Here is a 24,682-nt window from a genome sequence, read left to right as displayed (position 1 = left end):
GTGCAACACAGGAACACTTATTACCATATAAGCATGTATTTTTCCTTCTCTGTTTAGGGGAGTCAAAGGCAAAGGAAGACAGTGTTATTGGGCCTTTAGTGGTGGTATAGAAGACGGAATTTTGGTCTTTATTAAGGCAAAAAAAGCAAGACCTGCTGAAATGTCTCTTTCTGTACAATTGTTAAAGGTTCGAGTCCTATTCAGACTGTGCAAGGTTCCTGACTGTGAGGAGGCTTCAAAGCACATTCAGCTGAATGTGGTTAGAATTTTGCCTTCAGATCTTCCCACTCAATGGGAATGTCAGGGATAGTGTTGGCAGCGGAGTGGATGTTGGGGACAAGGCTGGCTTGTGCAACCCAGCTCTCATTCTGGGTGCTGAATTTAATAATGCTTAGAGGAGCATTGTGTTCTACCGTCTCACTGCATTGGTCTTCCTCTGGCATTTTTCTCCTATTCTCCTGTCTCCTCTTTCTTCTGTTGCAAAGAGAAGAGAAAAGGTTGATCATGCCTCTGGTGTGACTCATTGTAGGTCAGAATGTGATTACTGTTGAAGACATGTATCTAAATATGCTTTTTTACACACATTTTCCCCCATTTTCTTTCCACTGAATTATTTTAGTTGATTTGGAGCATCTGCGGACAGTAAAAGTTGATAAACATCTTCGATTTTGCCAGGAAAATCATTCTAGCAGCCATTTTGTGTCAGCCAAGACAGGTGATTCCGTAAGTAAAATGAATATATGAATATGGTTAAGTACTTTTTACAGCAATATTATCCAAAGACATTATTACCATTCTCCAGAGCTTTTGTGAAATGTTATTTATCACAGGTCTTTAAAAAAAAAATTTCCAAAGGGAAAGCATTAAAAATATATGTTAGCTTTTTATTTTGAAACTCGTTCAGTGTTTTGGATTTTGTGTTTTGATCAGATTCCTTCTAATAAAGATGTATTCGTTTCCAAAACAGACGGCATATTAAATTAATGTTTGGAGGTTTTGTTGTTGTTGTTAATGAGTATACCTTTCTGATGGTTACATTTTAAATATTCTTTGCATGTTGTCTTTTGCAGTTTCACAATCATATATCCACTCATATAATTTCTAAAACTTAATAAACATTATCTTTTTCTGAAAAAACATTTGTTTGCATTTGTTCTTTCATATTCTAAACTTCTGGATTTTTCTTCCTCAAGACAGCCACATCCCAAATTCAAGTTTTAATCTAAGTAACCAGTGGATCTTCTCACATTCAGCTATACAAAGCTTGTCTGCAATTTACAGATTATGCATTAGATTATTGTTGTCTGAATACAGATGAATAACAATAATTCTAAGGCATCAGTCTGTACCTGTCATGTCAAGCACCCTCAGGATTTCTGTCCAATAAGGTCTTGTTCATGGACACTTCCACCACCTATGAACATATTCTGCAGTAACAGCTGGCATGGACTGCGGAGCGGGAGACACCCTCCCAGGCAACACCCCTCCCCCTGCTGGCATGGGCTTAAAATAAGCCCAGCCGCACCACTACCCATGTTGCCGCATTAGCGTGCCAGCATGCTGTGCTGCCGCTTCTGAGGGCCCACTGCAGTCTTATGCCCAAGGGCCTTCCACAGTTTGGTGCCAGCCCTGGTCTTAGCCATTGTTTCATCAATCAAATCCAAAAGTTGCTGGCCTGCTTCAATCATTTGAACAACAATCTATTGGTTTTTACCCTATGATAGAGCTTTCTAAATTGTTGCTTTTACTCTACTGTTTGCTGTTGTATTTTTATGTGTTAGAATATATTGTTTTCTGTTTCAATAGTATGCCATTCTGGAAATGTTTTTACATTAAAGGGAAGGGTATTAATCAATTTTTAATTTCCAGTAGTCTTATTCACCGGAACCTGGTTTTATAGCCTGGTTTGTAGCCCTAGATTAAATCACGTTGTGTTTCTGAGATACTATTTTATTATTTTATTTTCTTTATTTCTATAGACATGCTGTAACAATACTGGCTCAGAAGGACCCTCCCCATATCCCACACACATTAGAAACCAATAACCCCAAAACATTAGAAACCCGAAAAATATAAAACAAACCATCTTCTCAGGAAGCATCCAGATTCCTGCCCCCCCACAACAAAAGCAAAGTGATGTACATCTCTCTTGCCAGGCCACCACTTCCACCATGCAGTCTGAGACTCCTCACTATTTGCTTTTGAAGTTAATTTGAGATGTGACCAAGCAGGACTTGTACAATCTTCCTGAGGTGAGGTTTGAGCAATAATCAGGTAATGATTGCTTTGACAGAACAGGGAGATGAGTGGAGCACCTTTGAGGATACCGCAGTGCTTCTGAGACTGCTCAGATGCTGCAGAGGATGCCTGAGTATGTCGAGAGGAGTGGCAGGGCACAGGAGGCAGGGCATAAAGCAGTAGAAGGGGTTGGGCCTCAGGGGAGAAGTCCCATGAGCTAGCTGCAGACTCTGGGCTGGTGGTTTTCCATCCCTGCCTTAGCTGGTGAAGTCTTGGACATTGTTTCAAATGCAAAAGTTATTGAGCTTCAGTAATAATAACAATGATCCATTCATTTTTAACAAATGCATTAAAGGCTTGGCTCACTTAAACCTGGAAAAATTGAGATTAAATATATTTGTAAGAAATCTTTTTTTCTTTGATCTAAGAAATTAGGACTAATCTTTGTCAAGACTTCGATCTCCTGTCCTTTTAAAAATTTAGTTCCATCCCAAACATGATAATTATTTCACTTAGACTGTGGGAATCATTCATTTAACAATAAATCATGGTTTATTCTGACATTGTGCAAAGAGCAGGAACCACAAATTATGGCTGGGCTTGGTGGTCAACCCATTATTTCTACTAGCTGGTGCCTTTGACTGGTCTGCCAAAGCAAGAACAGCCTGTCCCTCCCAACAGAATTAAGGAGGGCTTATAAGACAGATGTCATCACTCCCCATAAGCCAGAGTCTCTGCAACTATCATATGCATAGCTAAAATTCCCCCAACTCTCTGTGCCCCTTGCATTAGGCAAGTTCTCTATTCTTGGCATCCATCCTGAAAGAGCTTCATTTGTTCTAGGCCACAGCCCAGCAAGCATCTGTTTTCAACACCAGGGCTACCCACATCCTTCCCTGCAGCAGCTCCATCCTTCACAAACCAGTTCTCTTGTTTTTGTCTCCCAAAGACAAAAGGATGGAGATGGTGCAAAAGATCAGTTCTTTTCCTTTCCTTTGGTGGAAATTACCAGGCCCTGAGGAGGGGGGGGGGGAAGGCCAGCTGCAAATGTGTGTTGCAGCCTGCAGCAGGTACTTGCCAGGAGGAGACCAGTGGCTAGTGAGTGGAAAAGACCTCTGCAGAGATGGAAACGCAGATGAAAGCAGATATAATCATACATGGAAGCCAGGTAGCACATACACTGAGGCTGCAATCATATACCTGGGAGTGAGTCCCATTGAATATGAGTAGATACTATAACAGAAGTAAAGGGAAGATTTAAAAATGCCACTGCCTGCTTCAACTTAGTGAGTCAGTGGAATGGGATCAGGATGAAAGATAAGATCCAGGACCAACAGCCTGGCTTGCAGCAAACTGTAGCTGTTTACTAAGGAAAATCCTGACAGTGGAAAAAAAGAAAAGAAAAAAGGGCAAAACACCATGGCTTTGCCATACTGGAATCTGCTGCTCAGTTTTGATCATTGTATTTAAATTCTTGGTAACCATATTTGTGGACTGCTGTCAAAATTAACACTAAAGCCATCTTCAGTGCCTACAGGATATAATGTAAATACTTAGCATTGTTTTTCCAAACATTTCACTAATTGCCTGTTTCTACTGTCTCTGAAACACCCCTCAAATTTATACCCCTTTTTTCATTTCAAAATCTACTAATACTTTTGGGATGAAGGGCGGGATATAAATTGAATAAGCAAACGATACTCGAAGCTTTTTCTTTAATTAATTTCTAGTTTCAGCTCTTTACTTCTAATTTAATGTTTCCATAATCTGTCGGTCGGCATATGTCTTTTTCAACTCCCTTTTCAGCAACTAGCATTAATAATTTTTCTGAAGTATTATATTTCTCTTTATTTAATCTCAAAATGTCTGCTCTCTCATCTTTTTTCCCTATGCACCTAGTTTACTTTCAGTTTTTTTCTTTCATCTCTCCAAATTTCTTTTTTTCCCCTTTTTTTATTTTAAATGATTTTTATTGGATTTTTCTATATTACAAAATATGCACGTGTTATACAAATACAAGTGTTATGAGATTTAATCATGAACTGTGGTCAAGGCATCATTAAGAGTGTCAAAATATAGAAATAATGATATAACAAGCAAAGTAGGGTTAGACACAAAAAGAATAAAGAAAAAATGTTTTCACAGTTTGCGTGGGGTCCTTCCTTTAACCCTCAGAGCATTCTTACATTTTTCTTTAACTGTGCAGTCCTATGCATATCTATTCAGCTAAGCATAGGCTTGTGTTGCACATCTCATATCTTCAGAAGCTTTAAATTCTAAAAGTTTCTCTATAAACTACAGAAAATATAGTATTCAAAGCGTTTGAATATAGATATAAAATTGTTTCTGATTTATTCTCTTCCTCCTCCCTGTTATCTCGTTTTTCTCTATTAACAGCCATGTTGAAAATTTTGGAAATATTTTCTTTTTCTGTTAAAATAAATTAATTTAATTTTGTTGAATTAAAGAATACTCTTAGGGTTTTTTTTTCAATTAATTTTTATTCCAATTTTCAAAACCAAAACAATACAAAAAGAAAACAACACAAATCAATAACTAGTACAGTACAAAAAGAAATATATATATATATATATAAAAGAAAGAATATTGACTTCCGATTTGTCATAGTTCAGCTATAAATCTATAATATATAACAAACCTATCTCTTAATAGATTATAAAATCACCTTCCTCCAACAGTTATCTTAGTTGGTTTCAAATCTCATTAACATCATATCATTTTAATCTTCCACAAAAAGTTAAAGAGAAGTTTCCAATCCTTAAGATATATGTCAATCAATTTTTTTTCTAAATAAACATGCTAATTAATCCAACTCATCAAATCTACTAAGTCCAGTAATTTTAAATCGCTCTTCTGTCATTATCCATATTGGGTCCATCTTCCATCTTTACGCACCCAAAAATCTTGCTGTCATAGTCATATAATAAAAGTCTGATAGGAATTTCCTCCATCACAGATATTTTCTTGCCATCAAATCCAAATGTATCACTGAAGTATTGTTGCAAAGCCGCATCTCTGTTCCTCTTTTCCACATGATACACTAGTACATCTCTTGAAGGTTTTTCCATTGACACAAAACAGGGATTAATTCTATTAACTTTCTCCATTTCAAGTTCCATCAGATCCTTCCAGTCCAAGAATTTTTTTGAACCGATAATATCTTTATCTCCAATCTCTTCAATTCCTTCAGGGACAGCGCTGAATTCCAAACTGTAATATTTGTCTCCAGGATCCATCACAGCCAGGAAATCCAAATCTTTTTTCATGTCCATAATTAAGCCAATCTCCATAGTTTGAACCTTGCCTTTAATTTCTCTGTCATCTTTTTTTTGTTTTCCAGATCTATCTTTATTCTCCTTTCTCATAGAATCCTGAAAGAATACTCTTAGGTTGATTAGCATCCAATTCAGGTGTGAATGTTTGGTCTTCCAGATGTTTCTGAACAGTAACTCCCGTCATCCCCAGCCATTGGCCATGCTTTGCTGAGAATGATGAGAGTTGTAGTTCATCAACATCTGGAGGACCAAACATTTCCCACACCTGATCTCATTCATAATCACACAATTTTTACTTTTTTCAGTTTGGCTGTTACCCGTTAACTACTTCAGTTAATTCAGCAACTGGTCTTCAATAACAACAAATTTCCAAATACAAAGCTATCAGTGGTTCCATAGTTCATTCAGAATACATAGAAGTAATTAGCTCATAATCTGTTTTTTCCATTCAGTTTTTTTAAAAAATATAAATGAATCATTGAAGTCTAAAGGATATTTGTAACAAAATCTGTTGTATTATAGGATTAAACATATTCATTTTTAACAGGTACCGTAAAATATTCAAGGCCAAATACAAATTCTGCAGCTGATATATTTTTAAAAGTCTCATATCAGAACATGTATATTATTTTCTTGCCTTAACAGAATGTCAAATTCAGAACAAGGAGATTAAAAAAAATCTAATCAATGGAGCCACTTTGCAGAGATCAACATTTTTTCCAGTATTGTTAACAATGGATTGTATCCAGTGATGGTTTTGCATTTGTGGAAAGTGTATCCTCTCATACAAGTCAGGATACCCAATTTTGCTGATTCTTCCCAACACACTTCAAAAGCTGCTGTTGAGGAAACAAATAGGATATAATGTGGAGGGCTGCAGTAGGTAGGGTAGAATCAGCTAAAATCCAGCGCCCCAATTTGCACTAGTGGAAGCCACTAGTGTAGTTGCCAGTTGTAGTGTAGTTGCCAGTTAGATATAACTCATCTCTACAGTCTGCTTTTCAGTTTAATCCTTGAAGAAGGCTTTTAAACAATAATTGGCTGAAATGCATAGCCACACTTTTTCAGTATCTTGAGACACATTTTCCTCTGTTTAGGGGTTTATTTTGGATGCTCCCCATTTTTTCCAATTTTTAAATTTCAGTTGCATGCCAGATTTTATAAAGTCAATGTGTTGCCTCTAAATCATGAAAGGAAAAACAGTCTGTAGCTAATTATATCAAATCCACAGCCCAATATCCCTCCCTTTTATGTTGTCTCCTCCCAAACGTCCAGCATATCCTGCCTCCCCACTTTTCTGCCTGATGAACTTCAGAATCCTGTTCTTTAAGGGAAGCAACAACACCAAACTAATAATGTTAGTTTGCATGGATTATTTAGTTGAAAGTCTTTTATCTGCATTTTTCTCCAATCACAAATTATTTTCTTTCTTCATTAATGTAGATAGCTGAGCAAACAATTTCAGCTGCCAGCAGGATTTAAATTAGATTGAAAGCAAGTCTTTCATAAGCACTTTAAAAATTGATCTGCCAGTGCTGTAAACCAGATTGGCATTGTCCTGACATGCTGAAACCTGACTCCCTTGGATGTTCTGTAAAAACTACTTCTTCTTCTTTAAGTAATCTTAATGAATTTGTCAAATTAATCTAAGTATTATTTCAGTCTAGAAGGTCTGTACAAAAGCCTATTGTCGTGCTCTGAAGGCTAACCGAAGCTGGTATCAGTGCAGAATTTAATGTTTGTTCTAAATTAACTGAAATTATTATGTATGGAAATATTGCTACAGTTGCTGGCACAAAAGGAGAGCTCTTGAGATATCTTGCACAGGTTTTTTTATATTTCACTGTTTATAGCTCAGGAATTTTTTGTTGTATTTGTAGAAACTCTAGGAAGTCTGTTTCTAATCACTTGCACCTTTCTTTTTTACTTAGGTCTTCCTGTGTTTTCAAAGAATTGCTGCCGACCTTCTTGACGTCAAATTAAACAAAGCGGAAATAGAGCTATCACAGGTGATACTCCTGAGTATATTGCTTTCACTAGTTGATGTATTTTCTTTTAAATGTGTGAATTAATAATTTATTTTACTGTGAGGTGTTGCAGTTTTGTGTCCCTTGCCTACCTAGGCAAACTCTTACACTCTTCTAGTCACAAATTGTAAAGCACTTACAGATATGCAAATAACCACAACTCTCCAACATTTTTCTCATAATCCAGAGAGGTATTTCAAGCTCATTGTGCAGAAGTCGCAGTACTTTTTTTTTAAGCTATAGTTAACGTTCTTGGGAGTTTTCCTCACTTACTGGGGAGTAGGATGAGGTCAGAAGGAGAGGGTTGAGCCCATACATTTTTATTTCATTAGTAGAGTAGTATTTTGGCTCCATTTAAAAATGGTAAACCAGTAAGTTAATGTGTATGACATTAAGATTTGTGCAGCATAAAAGGTGTCACTGTTCCCCCATGGCACCCCTTGGCGTTTGAATTGACTTATGACTCAGTTCTGCACTTTATTTTTGCCACTCAATGTATAGCGTTGTTAACATGCAGTTAAAGAAGATAATCAATCTTCCAGACCAACAATATTTTGTATACAGTAAAATAGACTTGTCTGTCAAATCTGCCAATCCCAGAATCAGATAAATGATGGAACCTGGAGCTTTTGGAACACATCTTTGTTCAGATCTGGAGATGGGTCTAAACAGTGTGCCAACGAGGTCATGTTATTTCTTTGTTAATTGAACTGAAATTCTTTTAAAAATCCAATTGTTTTAGTTTTATGCCATACAATGGCTTAAACTTGGGTCACTAGCCTAGCTATTGTAAACAACATAGGATTTAAACCAGCATTCTGAGGAGCAATTAATTGTTCAGTTAGTCTAGGAATTCTCTGTCAGCTGCTGCAGGAAGCATACTGCAAAGAAATTAAGTCCTATGAGGTCAGATAACACTGTTGAAGAGCAGATAACACTGCTCTTCTGCTAATGAAATTGAGCTCTTCTCATAATTCTTTGAGTCCTGGAGTCCAGTGAATCTTGTGTACCTTACCTGATGATGATCATTCAAAAGTCAAACACAGAACATCAGCAGCTCATCAATTCAGAACCCTTGCCACCTGCATCTATTATTACACAGCCACAAGAATCACTATATACTATAGTCAGCATGGATTTTTCGCATTCCGCAATATTAAATTGAAAATACCCCCCATGCCATTCTGATGCTTCCCATAAGCTCATTTCAAAACAAAACCTTACAAAACTTACAGTACTGAACTTAGAAATGCTTGCTTAACAACCCTTTAAATTTTAATGGCGATACACAAAACAGTCAGACAGAATCCAGAGTCCAACATGTAAAAAGAGAGAGAAACCCAGAGCCCTTTTGGGCTTTTTTCTGTCAGAGTTCTCATAATTTGTTGAAATTAATTAAAAATCAGCCATGTTCACAGAGTACCAGTAATCCTATTACTGACTTGCCCCATACTCTAACCATCTTCTGCAGTTTAAAAGTTATAAAAATGCCTGGCTGAATTTTAATTAATTTAAGACATTTAGCATTGAATTCAATGATAACGCCAGGCATGCTGAGTAAGAAACAACTGTCAGTGTTCTAAAAGCCAGACGCACAGCTGCTTGGCTTGGCTAATGAGGAGGCCACACCAGACCTTTATTTCACTTTAGACAGTCATGGCGTCCTCCAGAGAATCCTGGGAAGTGTAGCTTGTGAAGGATGCTGAGAGGAAACTCTTATTCTGCTGACAGAGCTCCAGTGGCCAGAGTGGTTTAACAGTCAGCTGCGCTGATTGAAGCTCTATGTGGGGAACAGGGTATCTCCTAGCAACTCTCAGCACCCTTCACTAACTACAGTTCCCAGGATTCTTTGGGAGAAGCCATGACTATCTAAAGTGCAATAAAGGTCTGGTGTGGATGTGGCCAGGGACAGCTTTGGTTTAAATTTGGGTGGGAGGCTACCCTGAAAAAGTGATACTGTTCACAATGTTTTCCTTTTGGAAAGGAAAGAGGCTTCCCCTCTGCCCAGTGCCAACCCACCCAATCTCCTCCCCTCCCCCTCCTGCCCTCCTCCTCCCCTCGCTGCCCCTCCCCCAGGTCAGTTTCATATATCCTAAGCATGATTGCACAGGAGTAAATCCCACTGAACTCAAAAATGCAAATAATCAAACCTGCGCTCCCCCCTTTTCCCTCCTATCCCCACCCGTTCCTTTGCCCTTCCCCTCCCTTCCCTTCCCCTCCCTTCCCTTCCCCATCCCCTTGAAGTCTCCTCCTTCCCTCTCCTCCTCTTTCTCCTCCCTGCCGCCCACCTCCTCCCCCATGGTCAGTTTTACCTATCCTAAGCATGATTGCATGGGACTAAATCCCATTGAACTCAATAAGCATGCAAATGAACAAACCTGCCCTCCTTCCCATCACCTCTCTTTTGTCCCTTCCCTCCCCCTTCCTTCACCCCTCCCCCTCCCTTTCCAATCCTTTCCTTCCCACTCCTGTTCCCCTCTCCCCCTTCTTCCTTCCCTCTCATCTCCCCTCCCCTTCCTCCTCCCCCATGGTCAGTTTTACCTATCCTAACCATTACTGCACAGGAGTAAATCCCATTAAACTCAATAAGCATGCAAATGATCAGACCTTTCCCCTCCTTCCCCTCCTCTCCCTTCCTCCACCCCTTTCCTCTTCCTTCTCCTGCCTCCCTTGCCCACTCCAGGCCTCCCCATGGTTGGTTTTACCTATCCTAAGCATGATTGCACGGGAGTAAATCCCACTGAACTCAATAAACATGCAAATGATCAAACCTGTCCTCTTCCTCTCCCTCCTGCCTGCTCCCCTCCCCCTCCTCCGCTCCCCTCCCCCTCCTCCCCTCCCCATCCCCTGTGGTCAGTTTCACCTATCCTAAGCATGATTGCCAGGGAGTAAATCCCACTGAACTCAATAAATATGCAAATGATCAAATCATTCTCAGCAAACTTGCATAGGATCCCATTTCTTAGCTTCCGGATTAAAAAGCAGAGAAATTCACTAACAGGCAAAACATCTTGCAGTTTAAGATATTTCTATCAAACTTTAAAAAGCAGGGAAACTGGGCAGCTATAGTGAATGCACAAGGGGAGCAAGAGACCTGACATCCTCTCTGAGATATTAGACTGCCCTAGAAATTTGTCAAATGCAAACACAATTTGGGTTGGTCTTTCACAGTCCAATGCACTTGTTGTGTAGCTTGGAAGAATTTGGTAACATGTGCCTCTGAGCATATACCTGCCATCTCCAAAGATGGGGAATTACATTTCTGTATGTTTGTTGGTGTTCTTCTTACTTTGCTTTATTCCTGTGGCAACACCTGCAATCAGCCCAAATAACAGAAACAAGACATGTGGTGTGCTGATCTTGTTTTAGCAGGGAGGAAGCAACGATATTAAAATAGTTCATATAGTTCAGATAGTCACTTTAAGTATGTTTGATTTACTTTGCAATTTTAGTGAAGTTTCCTATAGTAAATCATTCTCTTTTCCTTCTGTTTCTGTGAATATGTGAAGTACAGCAACACTTTGCAACACTAAAATAAAGCTCCAAAAACAACTGTGGAATAATGGCACTGACTATTCTGCAGAATAATCTCCAGTCGACATGAGGAATGTCTCAGTTTGCACAAGATAAAACAGTGGGAGATGAAATATATTCTAGCAAAATTCTAGGTGTGCTCTATGTTTCTAATGGACCATGCCTGCCTTTCCTTAAGTGGAGTGGTTTAAGCATGACATTGACCAATAAAAAGGCTTTGAAACTAATAAAAATACATTTGACACAGATTTCTAGGATGAATAATGAGAGAAATATAATTTCCTAGGTTAGATTCTGTAGGAACAGTAGTAACACAGAAAAGAAGCAAAGTAAGAAGAACACCAACAAACATACAAAAATGTAATTCTCCATCTTTGGAGATAGCAGGTGTTGCCACCACTCACCATATGCTCAGAGGCACATTATCAAATTCTTCCAAGCTACACAGGAATTGGATTGGAATGTGAAAGACCAACCCAAATTGTGTTTGCATTTTGACAAATTTGTAGGGCAGTCCAATATCTCAGAGAATGAATGAATGAATAAAATTTATTTCGGTCATAGACCAGCCAAGTTTATATAAATACCATGCAGAAATTACATTTTCCAAAAAGAAACCACAAGATAATAACATGGGAATAAAAAGAGTAATTAACAATTAAAATACTTGCTCCATGTCTAGTATCTTTTTCCTGCAAATAATGGCAGCTGCACAAAATTTGGCCACCTTAATGGTGACCATTGGATTACAGGTGGCTAACAGGAAAGAAAGATAACCAGCTTCAGAATCCTCTGGAAGTGCTTGTATGATAGGAGTAATAGAAACATGGTGGAGATCTCGATAAAAAGAACAATACAGAAGGACATGCGCTATTGTCTCTACCTCCCCATTCTCACATGGACAGACCCATTCACAGTAGGGAATTCCATTATATCTGCCCTCAAGCAAACAGACGCACTTGGATGAAGCAGATTATCTAGATCCATTCCAATCGGGCTTCAGGACTGGACATGGAACTGAAACAGCCTTGGTCGTCCTGGTGGATGATATGAGGAGGGCGTTGGATAGAGGAGGATATACTTTCCTAGTTCTCCTGGATCTCTCAGCGGCTTTCGATACCGTCGACCACAGTATCCTTTTGGATTGCCTGGAGGGATTAGGAATTGGTGGCACTGTTTTACGGTGGCTCCATTCCTATCTCTCAGACAGGCACCAACGGGTGGCATTGGGGGGTGAGGTTTCAGACCCTTGGCCTCTCAATTGTGGAGTGCCACAGGGCTCTATCCTCTCCCCCATGCTATTCAACATCTATGTAAAGCCGGTGGGGGCCATCATCAGGAGATTTGGGCTGCAGTGTCACCAATATGCGGATGACACTCAGCTATATCTCTCATTTAAGTCCTCACCAGAATTGGCTGTGGACACCATGTCCAAGTGCCTGGACTCCGTAAGTGAATGGATGGGAAGGAATAGGCTGAAACTGAACCCTGACAAGACGGAAGTGTTGCTTGTGGGGGACAAGAGAAGGTTGGGAGATATAGACCTGGTGTTTAATGGGGTAAAATTGCCCCTGAAAGACCAGGTCCGCAGCCTTGGGGTCATTCTTGACTCCCAGCTGTCCATGGAGGCTCAGGTTTTGGCAGTGAGCCGGGCGGCTTGGTTTCAACTTCATCTGATAAGGAGGCTGCAACCCTACCTTCCTGCCCATCTGCTCCCACGGGTGATACATGCTCTGGTCTCCTCCCGCTTAGACTACTGTAATGCGCTCTACATGGGGTTACCCTTGAAAACAGTCCGGAAATTACAGCTGATACAGAATGCGGCAGCACGTTTGATTATGAACAGCCGTTGCCGTGATCATATCACTCCGGTGTTAGTAGATCTACACTGGTTACCAGTTGTCTACCGGGCCCAATTCAAGGTGTTGGTGCTGACCTTTAAAGCCCTGTATGGTTTCGGCCCAGTTTATCTGAAGGAGTGCCTCCAGCATCACCAATTATGCCGCCCGACAAGATCAGCCACACAAGATCTTCTCTCGGTCCCGCCAGTTAAGACAGCGAGGCTGGTGCGGACCAGAGAGAGGCATTTTAGATTGTGGCCCCCACCCTCTGGAATTCCCTTCCTTTCGATCTTCGTCATGCCCCCTCCCTGATAAGTTTCCGCCGGGCCTTGAAGACCTGGCTGTTCAGGCAGGCCTATGGGATTTCTGGGATGGGTTAGCTTTTAATACTGTTTAGTTTAATTATTGAATGTGGTTTTTTGGTTTTAGATTGTATTTATTATGTCAGTGTATGTTGCCTGGAGTGACCGTTAATTCGGCCAGATAGGCGACTCATAAATAAAATTTTATTATTATTTTATTATTATTATGTCTAGCCAGTGTGAACGCTTTCCTATATTTAGTGACAGTTAAGTTTACCAGATAGGGCACTAGAGAGAAAACTCAACGATTCAAACCCGGGTTAGGATATGCCGCAACCAAACTTAAAGTAGTCTGGAGTTCAACATCCTTGATCCGTTGAAAAATAGCCATTTTGGCCTTAGAGAACCCGAGTTCAATAAGCACCTCAGGGGAAAAACCAAGGGCATAAGTTATATTATATAGTAAGCGCTTCCACTTGGTCTGAAAAGAATCTTCTAACGTCAGAGGGGCCAACCCTAAGGGGGTGAAAATCATCTTGAGCCAGTAATTAAATCTGTATATCCAAACACGGGACTCCAAGAGAAGAAGACCAGCCTCGAGGTGAACAACTACGTTAGGTATGCAGGGAGGGAGGCCAAGTATGGATCTAAGGAATTTAGATTGAATAACTTCCAAAGCCACAAAGTTCTCAAAAGCACAAAATTGCGCACCATACAACATTTGTGCTATTACCTTGACACTGAAAAACCTGTATTGCAGAGGGAATATGTTGTCCCCCTTTACTATAAAAGAAGGACAACAATGCCTTTACATTCCTCTGTTCGTTCGCAATGGAGTTGGTGATTTGAATATCTCAGAGAGGAGTTCAGGTGTCCTGCTCCCCGGGTGCATTCACTATAGCTGCCCGATTTCCCTGCTTTTCAAAGTTTAATAGAAATATCTGTTGGCTATAGGCATGTTCTTAATCTGCAAGGTTTTTTGCCTCTTAGTGAATCATTTTTTGTTTGGGGAGAGATCATCTTCAACAAGAAATATTTATGTAATCTGATAATCTATACTTTTAAAAATATCTAAAAATATGCATAGGTAGCAGTTCTAACCATATTTATATTTTAATTGTCATATTGAAATTATTGGATCAACTTCCAAAGAAATCCACCTATGAAAAAATGAAGAAAACAAAAAAAAATCAAACTTTAAAGTGGCTCAGGGAAACTTTGTGACTTCTATGAGAAAAGAAAAAATATTTATTTTGAAAAAAATCACCTGTAATTCATCACAAGGAAATCCTCAGTCAGGGTACAATAAAACAATGAAGGCCACATAAACAACAGACATAAAGCATTAAATAGGTCCTAAATCAGTGTCTGGCATCAGTGATGGACTGGATGAGGGCAAACAAGTTGAGATTAAAACAGAGGTACTCCTGGTCAGTCGGAGGTCAGATCAGGGAATAGGGATTCAACCGGTGCTGGATGGGGTTGCACTCCCCCTGAAGTCTCAGGTTCGCAGTTTGGGTGTACTCTTGGACTCAGCTTTGAATTTGGAGGCCTAGATTATTGCTGTCCAGGAGCGCATTTGCCCAATTAAAACTGGTGCGCCAGCTGCGCCTGTTCCTGGAGCTGTCTGATCTGACTAGGGTGATGCATGCCTTGGTTACATCCCGCTTAGACTACTGTAACGCGCTCTACGTGGGGCTGCCTTTGAAGACTGTTTGGAAACTTAAATTGGTACAAAGAGCTGCAGCCAGAGTGTTAACCGGGGCTGGTTACAGGGACCATACAACTTCCCTGTTACAACAGCTCCACTGGCTGCCAATTTGTTTCCGGTCACTATTCAAAGTGCTGGTTTTGATCTACAAAGCCCTATACGGCTCAGGTCCAGGCTATTTGACAGATCGTATCTCCCTACATGAACCTGTCTGGGATTTGAGATCTTCAGGTGAGGCCCTTCTTGTGCTCCCCACACCTTCGTAAGTACATATGATGCGGACACGAGATAGGGCCTTTTCGGTGGCTGCCCCTAGGGTATGGAACTCCCTTCCGAGTGAGGTGCGATTAGCTCCCTCCTTGCCGTCTTTCCGGCAACAAGTAAAGACTGTTTTATTTCAACGGGCATTTGGGATAGAGAACGACCAAGATTAAATGTCATAGGATTGGTGACTACAGTATATGATTTTATTATTTTAAATTGTCTGATGTTTTTAACTTATGTTTTATGGTTTTTAATTTTTCTCATAGTTTAATTCTATTTTAATTGTATATTTCTGTATGTTTTAATGGTGTTGTTTTTAGTTGTAAGCCGCTCTGAGTCCTATTGGAAAAAGGGCGGGGTAGAAATAAAGTTTATTATTATTATTATATTAAATATAAAACCAAATCCAGACAGCATAAGCCAGCATAGCAACTGGCCCAGTACCAAAACCTTGCTAAGGTCTGTCTTTACTTGGAAACATGAACTCAGCCATATCTCTGAGGAGGGGGCATTCGATAGGGAGAGAGCCACAACAGAGAAGACCCTGTTAAAGAGAAAAGTACATGGCTCCAAAAAAGTTCCTCTATAATAGGGCTATTTTATGTTTTTCCTTTGAATATAGTTTTGTCCTTAAATACTTAAAAGTTTCAAAATTAATTTATACTAAATACAGTTGAATTTTGGTATCTGCAGCAGGGAATATACAAAACATTAGAGCATGCAGCTGTAGTAATCCCTTCTCAAATTGTCTGACTGCATGAAATCCAGTCATAAAGGGTTGTATTCAGTGTAGCGCTAAGGTGAATGTTCTTCTTGTGCAACGGAATGTTTCTCCCTTTCCTCCCCGCATGTGTCCCATAAATCTGTTCTGGAGTTCCTGCAGCCCTCCAGAGCAGATTGGGGATGACTTGGGGGAGGAGAGGGGGGAAATCTCATTGTGTAACTGGTAATCCTTGTGCTTCATTAAATACTGCCCATAGTGGATACAGGCTCATTTTTGTCTTTTTGTATGTGCATGGCTCACTTGTGCATATATGTATGTGTATCTCTCACTTCTGAAATTCAGAACAATACCCACTGTCATTGGGACACAAAACAATTGACTGAGAACCTTTGTATCGAAATAGTGACAAACTGAAATTGAGAAAAGGAGCTCAATTTTTCAAATTCATAAATTTTCCTTCTTTTTAATTTTCTCATCCCTCCCTGTTTCAGAATCTTTTCTTACCTGTGCTGAAATTAACTTACATTGTTGGCTTTGATGTGCATGGGCTTTGTGAATTTAGCTTTTTCTTGAGATAAATGCAGTCCAAATGCACGTTTTACAGCCCAAATGTATGTCCTTATACTCATGTACGTGCACTCAAAGGTGCAAGTGCTGTGTCGATTCCTCAGGCATCCCTGGTGCTCCATACTGGAGGATGGGATCAGCCCAGGATTTTCAGGTCTGCCCAACTAATGTCTTGCTGTGAAGGGATGGGTAGAGAAATCACTTAAGGGATTATTTTCTTGTTCTTCAGCAATACAAGCACACAAATAAATACCCAGGCATTTTAGCATGTGTTTTTAAATTGTTTTTATATTGTTTTGAATTTTAAAATTGTGTTTTAAATTGTTTTTAAAATATGTTTTTAAATTGTATATTTGTTTTAATGTTTTTGATTGCTGTAAACCGCCCAGAAAGCTTTGGCTATGGGGCGGTATACAAGTGCAATAAATAAATAAATAAGCTGATAAGCAGGCATGCAAACCATGCTGCATGCTATCTGGAATGTGATGGCTTTTGTTTGTTGCTCTTGTTCATTTGTTGGACATGTCCCCTTTTCTAATAGTTGATTTGTGTCTCTTTTGCTTTTTCCCACTCGCCTCCTTTCGTTGTCTGCTGCTTGACATATGACTGTAGCATGTTGTCAGGGCAGAACTAGTGAAGTATCCTGAAGAAGATAATCAACAGCAGAGCACTGCCAGCTGTCAGAGTAAAGTCTGTTCAGTGCAATAGTTCAGGTAGCGTAGTAAAAAGATAGTCCTTTTAATAAATGTTACTATTTCAACTCCCAAACCAGAGAATATTAGTTGCATTTAAGCCCCAGTTAATTTACTGGAGATTAAGGTCATTGTGACCCTTTGATTTCAGTTGGATTTCGGTATGATGAACATTGGGACCAACAATTGCAACCTCTCTTAGCATCTGTCTGCTAGATTAGAGCTGGTTTTGAAGCTCCCCTGAGTTTCAGGGAGGGCTTTGCAGGTGACATAGGGTATCACTTTTGGAAGGAGAAGCTCAGAAACTCTACTACGTGTGATAAGGTCCTTACATTCAGGTTCAGGACTTCTCTCTGCAGACCAAAGGTGCTGGCATGCTTGTTGAGCCCGTCCCATCTTTGCATCCCCATCACTGGCCCCATAACCCTCCACATGTTGAAAGGGTGAATGTCTGTATCTGGAAGCTAGTTTTACTTGTGCAGGCTCCCTGTATAATTTAGAATCCTGACCATGCAGAATTCTAAATCGTATTGGGAGCTTCCATGAGTACAGCTGACTTCACATATGCTGGCTGAGCAACATATTTTTTTTAAAAAGTAAAAAGTAAATCTGAGAAGCAGGCTCCCAACATGTGGAGGGCAGTGGAGCTGGGCCATCAGGAAAGGGCAGGGTTGGTGTACACATCCTTACTCTCCCTTCTCACATGATTCATAGGGCTATTCATAGGGCTCAAGTATTCATAGATACTCTTTTTGACCATCAAGTCTTAGGAAAAAACCAAAAGCTATTCTATTGAAAGTATATATTGTTCTTTGCTTTTTAAAAAAGCAGATATTAACATATGAAGTTTGCAAGCATTTTTTCCCTCTGCAAAATATGCCACACCCACCCCTTTCGTGATCAAAAAGATACAAAATTGCTTGCAAGGGCCAAATATTGTGAAGAAAAGGGAATGTGTCCCTGTTGCTGAGGCAACTGAGGCAACACGCCCTTTCCAACTAAATCATGCCTATTTAACTAGTTGGGGTAGAATGTGGCTGAGGATGTGCATCTGAAAGCAAGAACTATATGCATTTCAAGCTAGGTTGGGGTAAAAGTCTTGCCATGTGGCACTGATTAGGAAGCTGCCCGCATGACAAGACAGAGAGCATCACCTAGCAATGGGGATTCATTCAGAGTGAGAAAGATGGGAGGGCTTCTTTGTCCACAATGAGATGGTCATATAGCTGACTCTGTCTATGTGGCATCAGTCTGTCATAATGTTTACTATATGAACCCTAATTTGCTTGACTGCAAAATTGGAAACGAAATGGCATCAGAACAGAACCATATCAGAATCACAAGTGTGTGTGTCTGTAAATCACAAAAGATCACTAAATAGAGGGGGGGGTTTTAGGGGGGCATCACATACAGCTTAAAACCTACCCCTTTTGTTGTCTAAAATCAAACCTTACAAAAGTCCAGGTCAGTACTACAATATACATCTCCCTAGAGTAACTGACAGAAAAATCATACAAGCTAGAACTATTTCCCCCTCATTTGCCAAGAAGGAATCAGTACAGTATTTAGATTTGGAATTGGCACTTATTATAATTATCAGTTATTATTTATAAAAGTGTTTCAGTATGGACTAGATGATATACCAAAGTCTTTATGAATGATTTCTGGTAACAGAAGACTACAGTGTATATTTGCTCTGCCTCACTCTTTTTAATGCTCCATATGTCATAGTCCAATTATTAACATGTGAAATGTTTTAAATCACTTTGGAACAGTGTTTTCTTCGGATTCACTTGCTATAACCTCTTCTGTTTTTCTTTTCTCTCTCTTTTCCACAGAGTGTAGTGAAGGCGGATATTGTAAACTATAGCCAGGAGCCTGTGACAAGAACAGTTAACTCTCCTAGAAGCTCAATGTGTAGAATTCAGTGAACTTTTTTTTGTATTGATCTCCTTTGGCAGCCATACTACCATTTGCACAAGCAAAGGGGTTGCTGGGAATGTTATTTTAACAGTGAACATTCTGTAGAGCATTTAGAAGTTTCAAAAACTTATTACCCATCTGTGTGTTGAAAAGCAGCAGGCAGGTATTTTGGCTAGCTAAGATTCAAATGTTGGGACCACACACTTTGAAATATTATGAGATATATATATTATTGTGAATTATATTTCAATAAAGGAGTACAACTATGTATACAGATGCCGTTTACATATATTGTCAGAATACTTTTTTTGTGGGGGGCAGGGAAATTCAAAATGTATAAATTATACAGGATAAACAGTGATGCTTGAAATAAAGCTGTGGAGCAAAAATACCTCTTTGCTTACATACTTTCCATTTTGTCCTTGCTTTTGTTAGAATCGCTATGGGAAATCTTTAGTTTTATCTCTGTGAGCAACAGATTGGCATGTCAATTACAACTGCCATGTTCATTGCTACATCCCAAGGTATCTCAGGTCTTCTTCAGAGCAGACAGGGTCCTTGTGCTTTTATTAATATTTTTGTATAACAGATGGTCAACAGGAGCAAATTTTTGTGAGGGCTAAATCAGTTTTTAAGATTTTAGATTAACCATTTTTATGATTATACCACTAGTAACACAGATGAAGAAAATGTGTTCTTCATGAAACAAAGCTGGATCCCAGCATAAAATGCCACTTGGATATATCAGTCTTTTTTTCCTCCAAGTACATGGACCACTCAAAGTATTTCTTATAATCTGCTTCTCAGATTTCTTTTTAGTTCTTAAAAAAAATTTTTTTTTAATAATTATTTCGGATTCCCAGATATTTTAAGAATTTATGTTTACCTTACAAATGTTCAACCTGGGATTTTCCTCATGTACAAGATAGTTACCATTAAAGTTTCCATGGTCTGCCTTCTCTTTTGAGCTGCCCATAGAGTGTTGCCTTTTCAGCCACTTGGGTTTCCTACCCCACTTCATCATCATTCAGTTTGATACTGATTGGATTTTTAAACAAGGGTGTTTTCAGCTGGCCAGTTGTCAGGCCCAGGATGTGACTCAGGAACCAGACCAACGATTGTAGTTAATTCGTGTTTTATTAGGGTAATGTCCAAACAAAGACTGCGTTTTCTCATGAATCAATACAGGGATACAGGTCCTGCGGCATTGGGAGAAAGTTGACAGAGCAAGGGACTTCTTCCCGCCTGTTCTTTAAGAAGGGGCCAAACGGGCGCGCAATCTTTCGCTCCTCCTTAACTGCCCCTCAGGTACTGCCCGCCTTCCCCCCCTTCTCTCCTGTCTTTTCAGCTGTCTGCGTGTGCACGGTGAGGGGGGAAGCATCACCCCCTCCTCTTCTGAAGTTTCCGATTCCAGGATGGGGGATAGGGGAGGGGCTGATGGTAAACTGCCTCCCCGCTTTTTGGCTGTGAGCAGCCCTCCCTCTTCCCCCTCTTGCTCTGAGCCTGAAAGAGGGGGAGGCGTGAGAATGTCCAGGGAGGGCTCAGGCTCCCCGTTGCTAAGCGACCTTATCACTGGCAGTTCCTCTGTTTCGTCTTCGCTCCAAAGGGGGGAAGTTCCTCCCCCTTCCCTCTGCCATCCATCCGAATACTCTTCTCCCAACTCTCCGGGATCCAGCTCCCTGGGATTGGGACCCCAGCTCTGCCTTCCGACACCAGTTGGCTGTGTGTGCCTTGTCTGTGTATGTCTTGGGGTGGAAAGTGTCATGTGAGGTGTTGAAATAACTTGTTGACTCAGAACTATTTGGTCTCATAAACTCGCCAGAACCCAAGCCTTAAGTAGTTACCAATTCAGGTTTGTTTTGTCTTTAGCTACTGGATAGAATTCTATATCTTGGTTGACATGCCCTGAAATGAGTATTAATTTACCGTGCTTACAGTTCTGTATTCTTGATTGGCTCTGGCTTTATTTTTGGTATGAGATCCTGGTATTGTCCTAAAAGAGCCTAATGTTAGCTATGCCTACTAGTTAAGAGAAAAAATAATTCATTTATATCATTGTAAAGTTGAACTTTTTTGATCATTGGATTACTTTGTTCTTGGATCTAAAAATGGGTGTAGCTATTGAGAGTAAAATACCAGACAAAGTAAAACATATGAACCCTTCATTTGTATTGTCTGGATCAGAGCCCTGACATGGAGTATAAACATGAGCTCTGTCATCTTGGTGGGATTTTGAGAGGTATTTGATCTCCATCTAGGAAAAAATGAAGTGTGATTTCTGGATATATTCTTGTGTTTGTCAAAGAAGAGGCAATTTTTTAAGCCACTTCATGGAAACATTCAAGGAAAATGTTGATAGCTCCCAAGTCATCCCATTTGCATTTCTCTCTGTCTTTCTCCATTTTCCTCTTTCTATAGGCTTGAGAAAAACAGCAGAGTGTAAACTAACATTGGCAGAAATGGATTATCATTGTCCCTTAGCGATGATTTCTACCAATAGGTAACAATGAGGCAGACAACTTACTTCTTACTGTGAAAAGGCCCACAGTACTGAATAAACTGGAAAAGAGCTAACCCTAACCCTCAAAAGAGCCACTTACTAATGTAGGGAAGGGAACAGAAGACATTTGTCACAAACATATTAATTTCAGGTCCAACTTTAATGTGTACGTTTTATAGATCTGCACTGAATGCCCACTAAATTTATTTGCCGGTTTACCTTATTTTTGGACCTTATAATCAATGGGAGAACTCGTGCTTTTGAATGTAGAAGGTCCAAAGGTCAATCTTTGGTATCTTCAGTTAAAGGGCTTTGGAGTAGTACAGCTGGGACAGCCCTCTCCTGAACCTTTGGTGTGCTGCTGCTAGCAGAATAGACAGCACAGGCCTATGTAGACTTGTACTCTCTCTTTGCATAACGTAACCTTATCTGCATTGCGTAGCATAACCTTATTTGAGGTCACCTGGTGATGAAAAGTGGCATACAAATATACTAAATAAATAAATAAATAAATCTGTGCCAAGGTACAAAAGGTGGGGGTAGAGTTTCAACATTGTTCATAAGATTAAAAAAACCCAAAGACAGCAATCAGAGAAAACCTGTGGTGACCCTATGTTGTTGTGGGTGGGTTGCATAGCATGCTGCCCACAAATGAGGCCAGACAACATGGGGAGAAGCTTTATGTATGGTTCCACCAAGCCTTGCAAGAGCTGGGAAATGCTGGCCATCGTGAGATTTCCTCAGTGACTATGTCTGGGAAGCTTTCCAGATATCTGTAGGCCTGACAGCTTTCTGGCAGTCTGCTCTCACGAAGGATGGTGGAGGTAGAGGGATGGTGTTGCCTGTCCCTGACACTGCAACCAAGCCCAAAAATATATAAATGAGGCTAAGTATGTGCAACACCATGCTTAGTGGTGGAACTTTTTAGTGGTGGAACTACATGTGTAGCATCTGCTTATGTGCAGGGATCCTTCTGGAGGAAGGGATACATGCTTTTACTCAATTACCAGTCTCCTTGCAGTCACTGGGTCCTGCACTCAGCCATTATTTTGCAAAGGAGCCATTTTGGGAAGTAGAACTCACTGTCTTAGAGAGATGGAACAGCACAGCACAAACTGCCTAGTTGTCTGGGACCAATAATGTAATGGACAAGGTCTACATCACATGAGGAAATAGCTCCAGTACAAAATTTCCAAAGCAAACCATGCAATTGTATTATATCAAAATCCCATTAAGTTGCATAATATCCTAACTGGTGCTCCCATGGCGCAGAGTGGTAAGTGGCGGTAATGCAGCCGAAGCTCTGCTCACGGCCGGAGTTCGATTCCAACGGAAGGAGGAAGTCGAATCTTCAGTAAAAGGGGTTGAGGTCCACTCAGCCTTCCATCCATCCGTGGTCAGTAAAATGAGTACCCGGCATACGCTGGGGGGTAAAGAAAGGCTGGAGAAGGAACTGGCAATCCCACCCCATATATACGGTCTGCCTAGTAAACGTCGCAAGACGTCACCCTAAGAGTCGGAAATGACGCGCGCTATAAGTGCAGGGACACCTTTACCTTTAGTAGTCCATAATACCGATGGTGTGGGCTTTAAATAAGCAACTCCCCTGTGGTGCCCATATTGATGTATTTCTTGATAAAGTTGCATGGAAGGCTGTAGATGGATGTCGATGTCAATATTGTCTGTCACAGTAAGACAGGAGAATATGAAGCTATTAGTCTGATCAGTACTTGATTATGGTTCTGGAGAAAACCACAGCTATGCCATCTAACTTTGACTCTCCTAGCAGGGAATTTTTAATGTTAAAGAAATCAAATGGAAAAGAAAAGATTTATGATCTTATCATTCATGTGCTGACGCTGCATTTTGCAGGTCATAATCTGTATTTATGCTTTGAAAATTTGACAGTGGTAAAGACTTCCATTTTCAGAACTGCAGTAAAGCCTCAATAAAATGAAAGGGCTAGCACCAGGACTTTGCTCAGTAACTGAAACGAAGATAATTATTTTACTTCCATGTTGAAATGACTCTAGCCTACAACTACTTAGTTAATTCATCTTTAAAAAAGGTAAAGGTGTCCCTGCACTTGTAGTGCGAGTCGTTTCCGACTCTTAGGGTGACGTCTTGCGACGTTTACTAGGCAGGCCGTATATATGGGGTGGGATGGCCAGTTCCTTCCCCGGCCTTTCTTTACCCCCCAGCGTACGCCGGGGACTCATTTTACCGACCACGGATGGATGGAAGGCTGAGTGGACCTCGACCCCTTTTACCGGAGATTCGACTTCCTCCTTCCATTGGAATCGAACTCCGGCCGTGAGCAGAGCTTCGGCTGCGTTACCGCCGCTTACCACTCTGCGCCACGGAGGGTCTTAATTCATCTTTAGCAAAGCTCAATTTAAGTTATGAAAAACATGTCTATTTAAATAACTCCCAAAGATACAATCTTGACAAAAAATGGAAAGTAATCCTCAAAATAAACAGATTTCACAGCACCACCCAGCATCATACTCACAGCTAACACCTTCCTTCCCTGGAATGAGAGGGGGGGGCATAATAACAAGCCATTATGCACATTCACCAGGCCTCATGGACAATGTGCACATAATCCTTTAATGAAGACAGAATTGTGTACATTTCCCAGTCAATATACATAATCTCCAACAGGCTTTGAGAAATGTGCATAGGACACCTGGATTTTGTATATTCTCCAGTCATTATATATAATCTCCAACAGGCCTTGGGAATGTGCCTATATTGCCTGAATTTTGTACATTCTGTGACTGTTATGCTAAATCTCTGACAGAATGTACATATCTCAACTGCATTTTGTACATCCACAGGGCAATATACACTTTCTCTGGTTAGTATGTATAGTCATTAAGAAACATGCCTTTTCTTCAGAAGTGTACAGTCAGTGACCCCCTAGCTGTGTCTGGCACCTGCCAAAACTTACATGTCCCAGAACACACCCTCCCACTGATCAGCAGAGTAGCAGAAAAGGCAGGGACGGGCTCCTGATAAATATGATCATTTTTCTACAGTTCAGCCTGCTTTACCCCATTC

At 40.3% G+C, this 24,682-nt stretch overlaps 1 protein-coding gene across 1 annotated transcript in view; it reads left to right on the top strand.

Annotated features, from left to right (window-relative positions):
* The window catches only part of RAB28 (RAB28, member RAS oncogene family), a 103,181-nt gene extending 83,655 nt beyond the window's left edge, over positions 1–19,526 (top strand). Inside the window, exons 5-7 of the mRNA XM_061583927.1 lie at positions 620–723; positions 7,466–7,543; positions 19,035–19,526. Of these exons, the coding sequence (XP_061439911.1) occupies positions 620–723; positions 7,466–7,543; positions 19,035–19,127 (275 nt within the window). The 3' untranslated portion in view covers positions 19,128–19,526. The remainder of the gene's footprint in view (positions 1–619; positions 724–7,465; positions 7,544–19,034) is intronic.
* The last annotated feature ends 5,156 nt before the right edge of the window (positions 19,527–24,682 follow it).

This window comes from Rhineura floridana, chromosome 9 (genome assembly GCF_030035675.1).
Source record: "Rhineura floridana isolate rRhiFlo1 chromosome 9, rRhiFlo1.hap2, whole genome shotgun sequence".
NCBI classification, from domain to species: Eukaryota; Metazoa; Chordata; class Lepidosauria; order Squamata; family Rhineuridae; genus Rhineura; species Rhineura floridana.
Note: the sequence above shows the minus strand (reverse complement) of the source record. Positions and strands in the feature narration are given on the sequence as shown.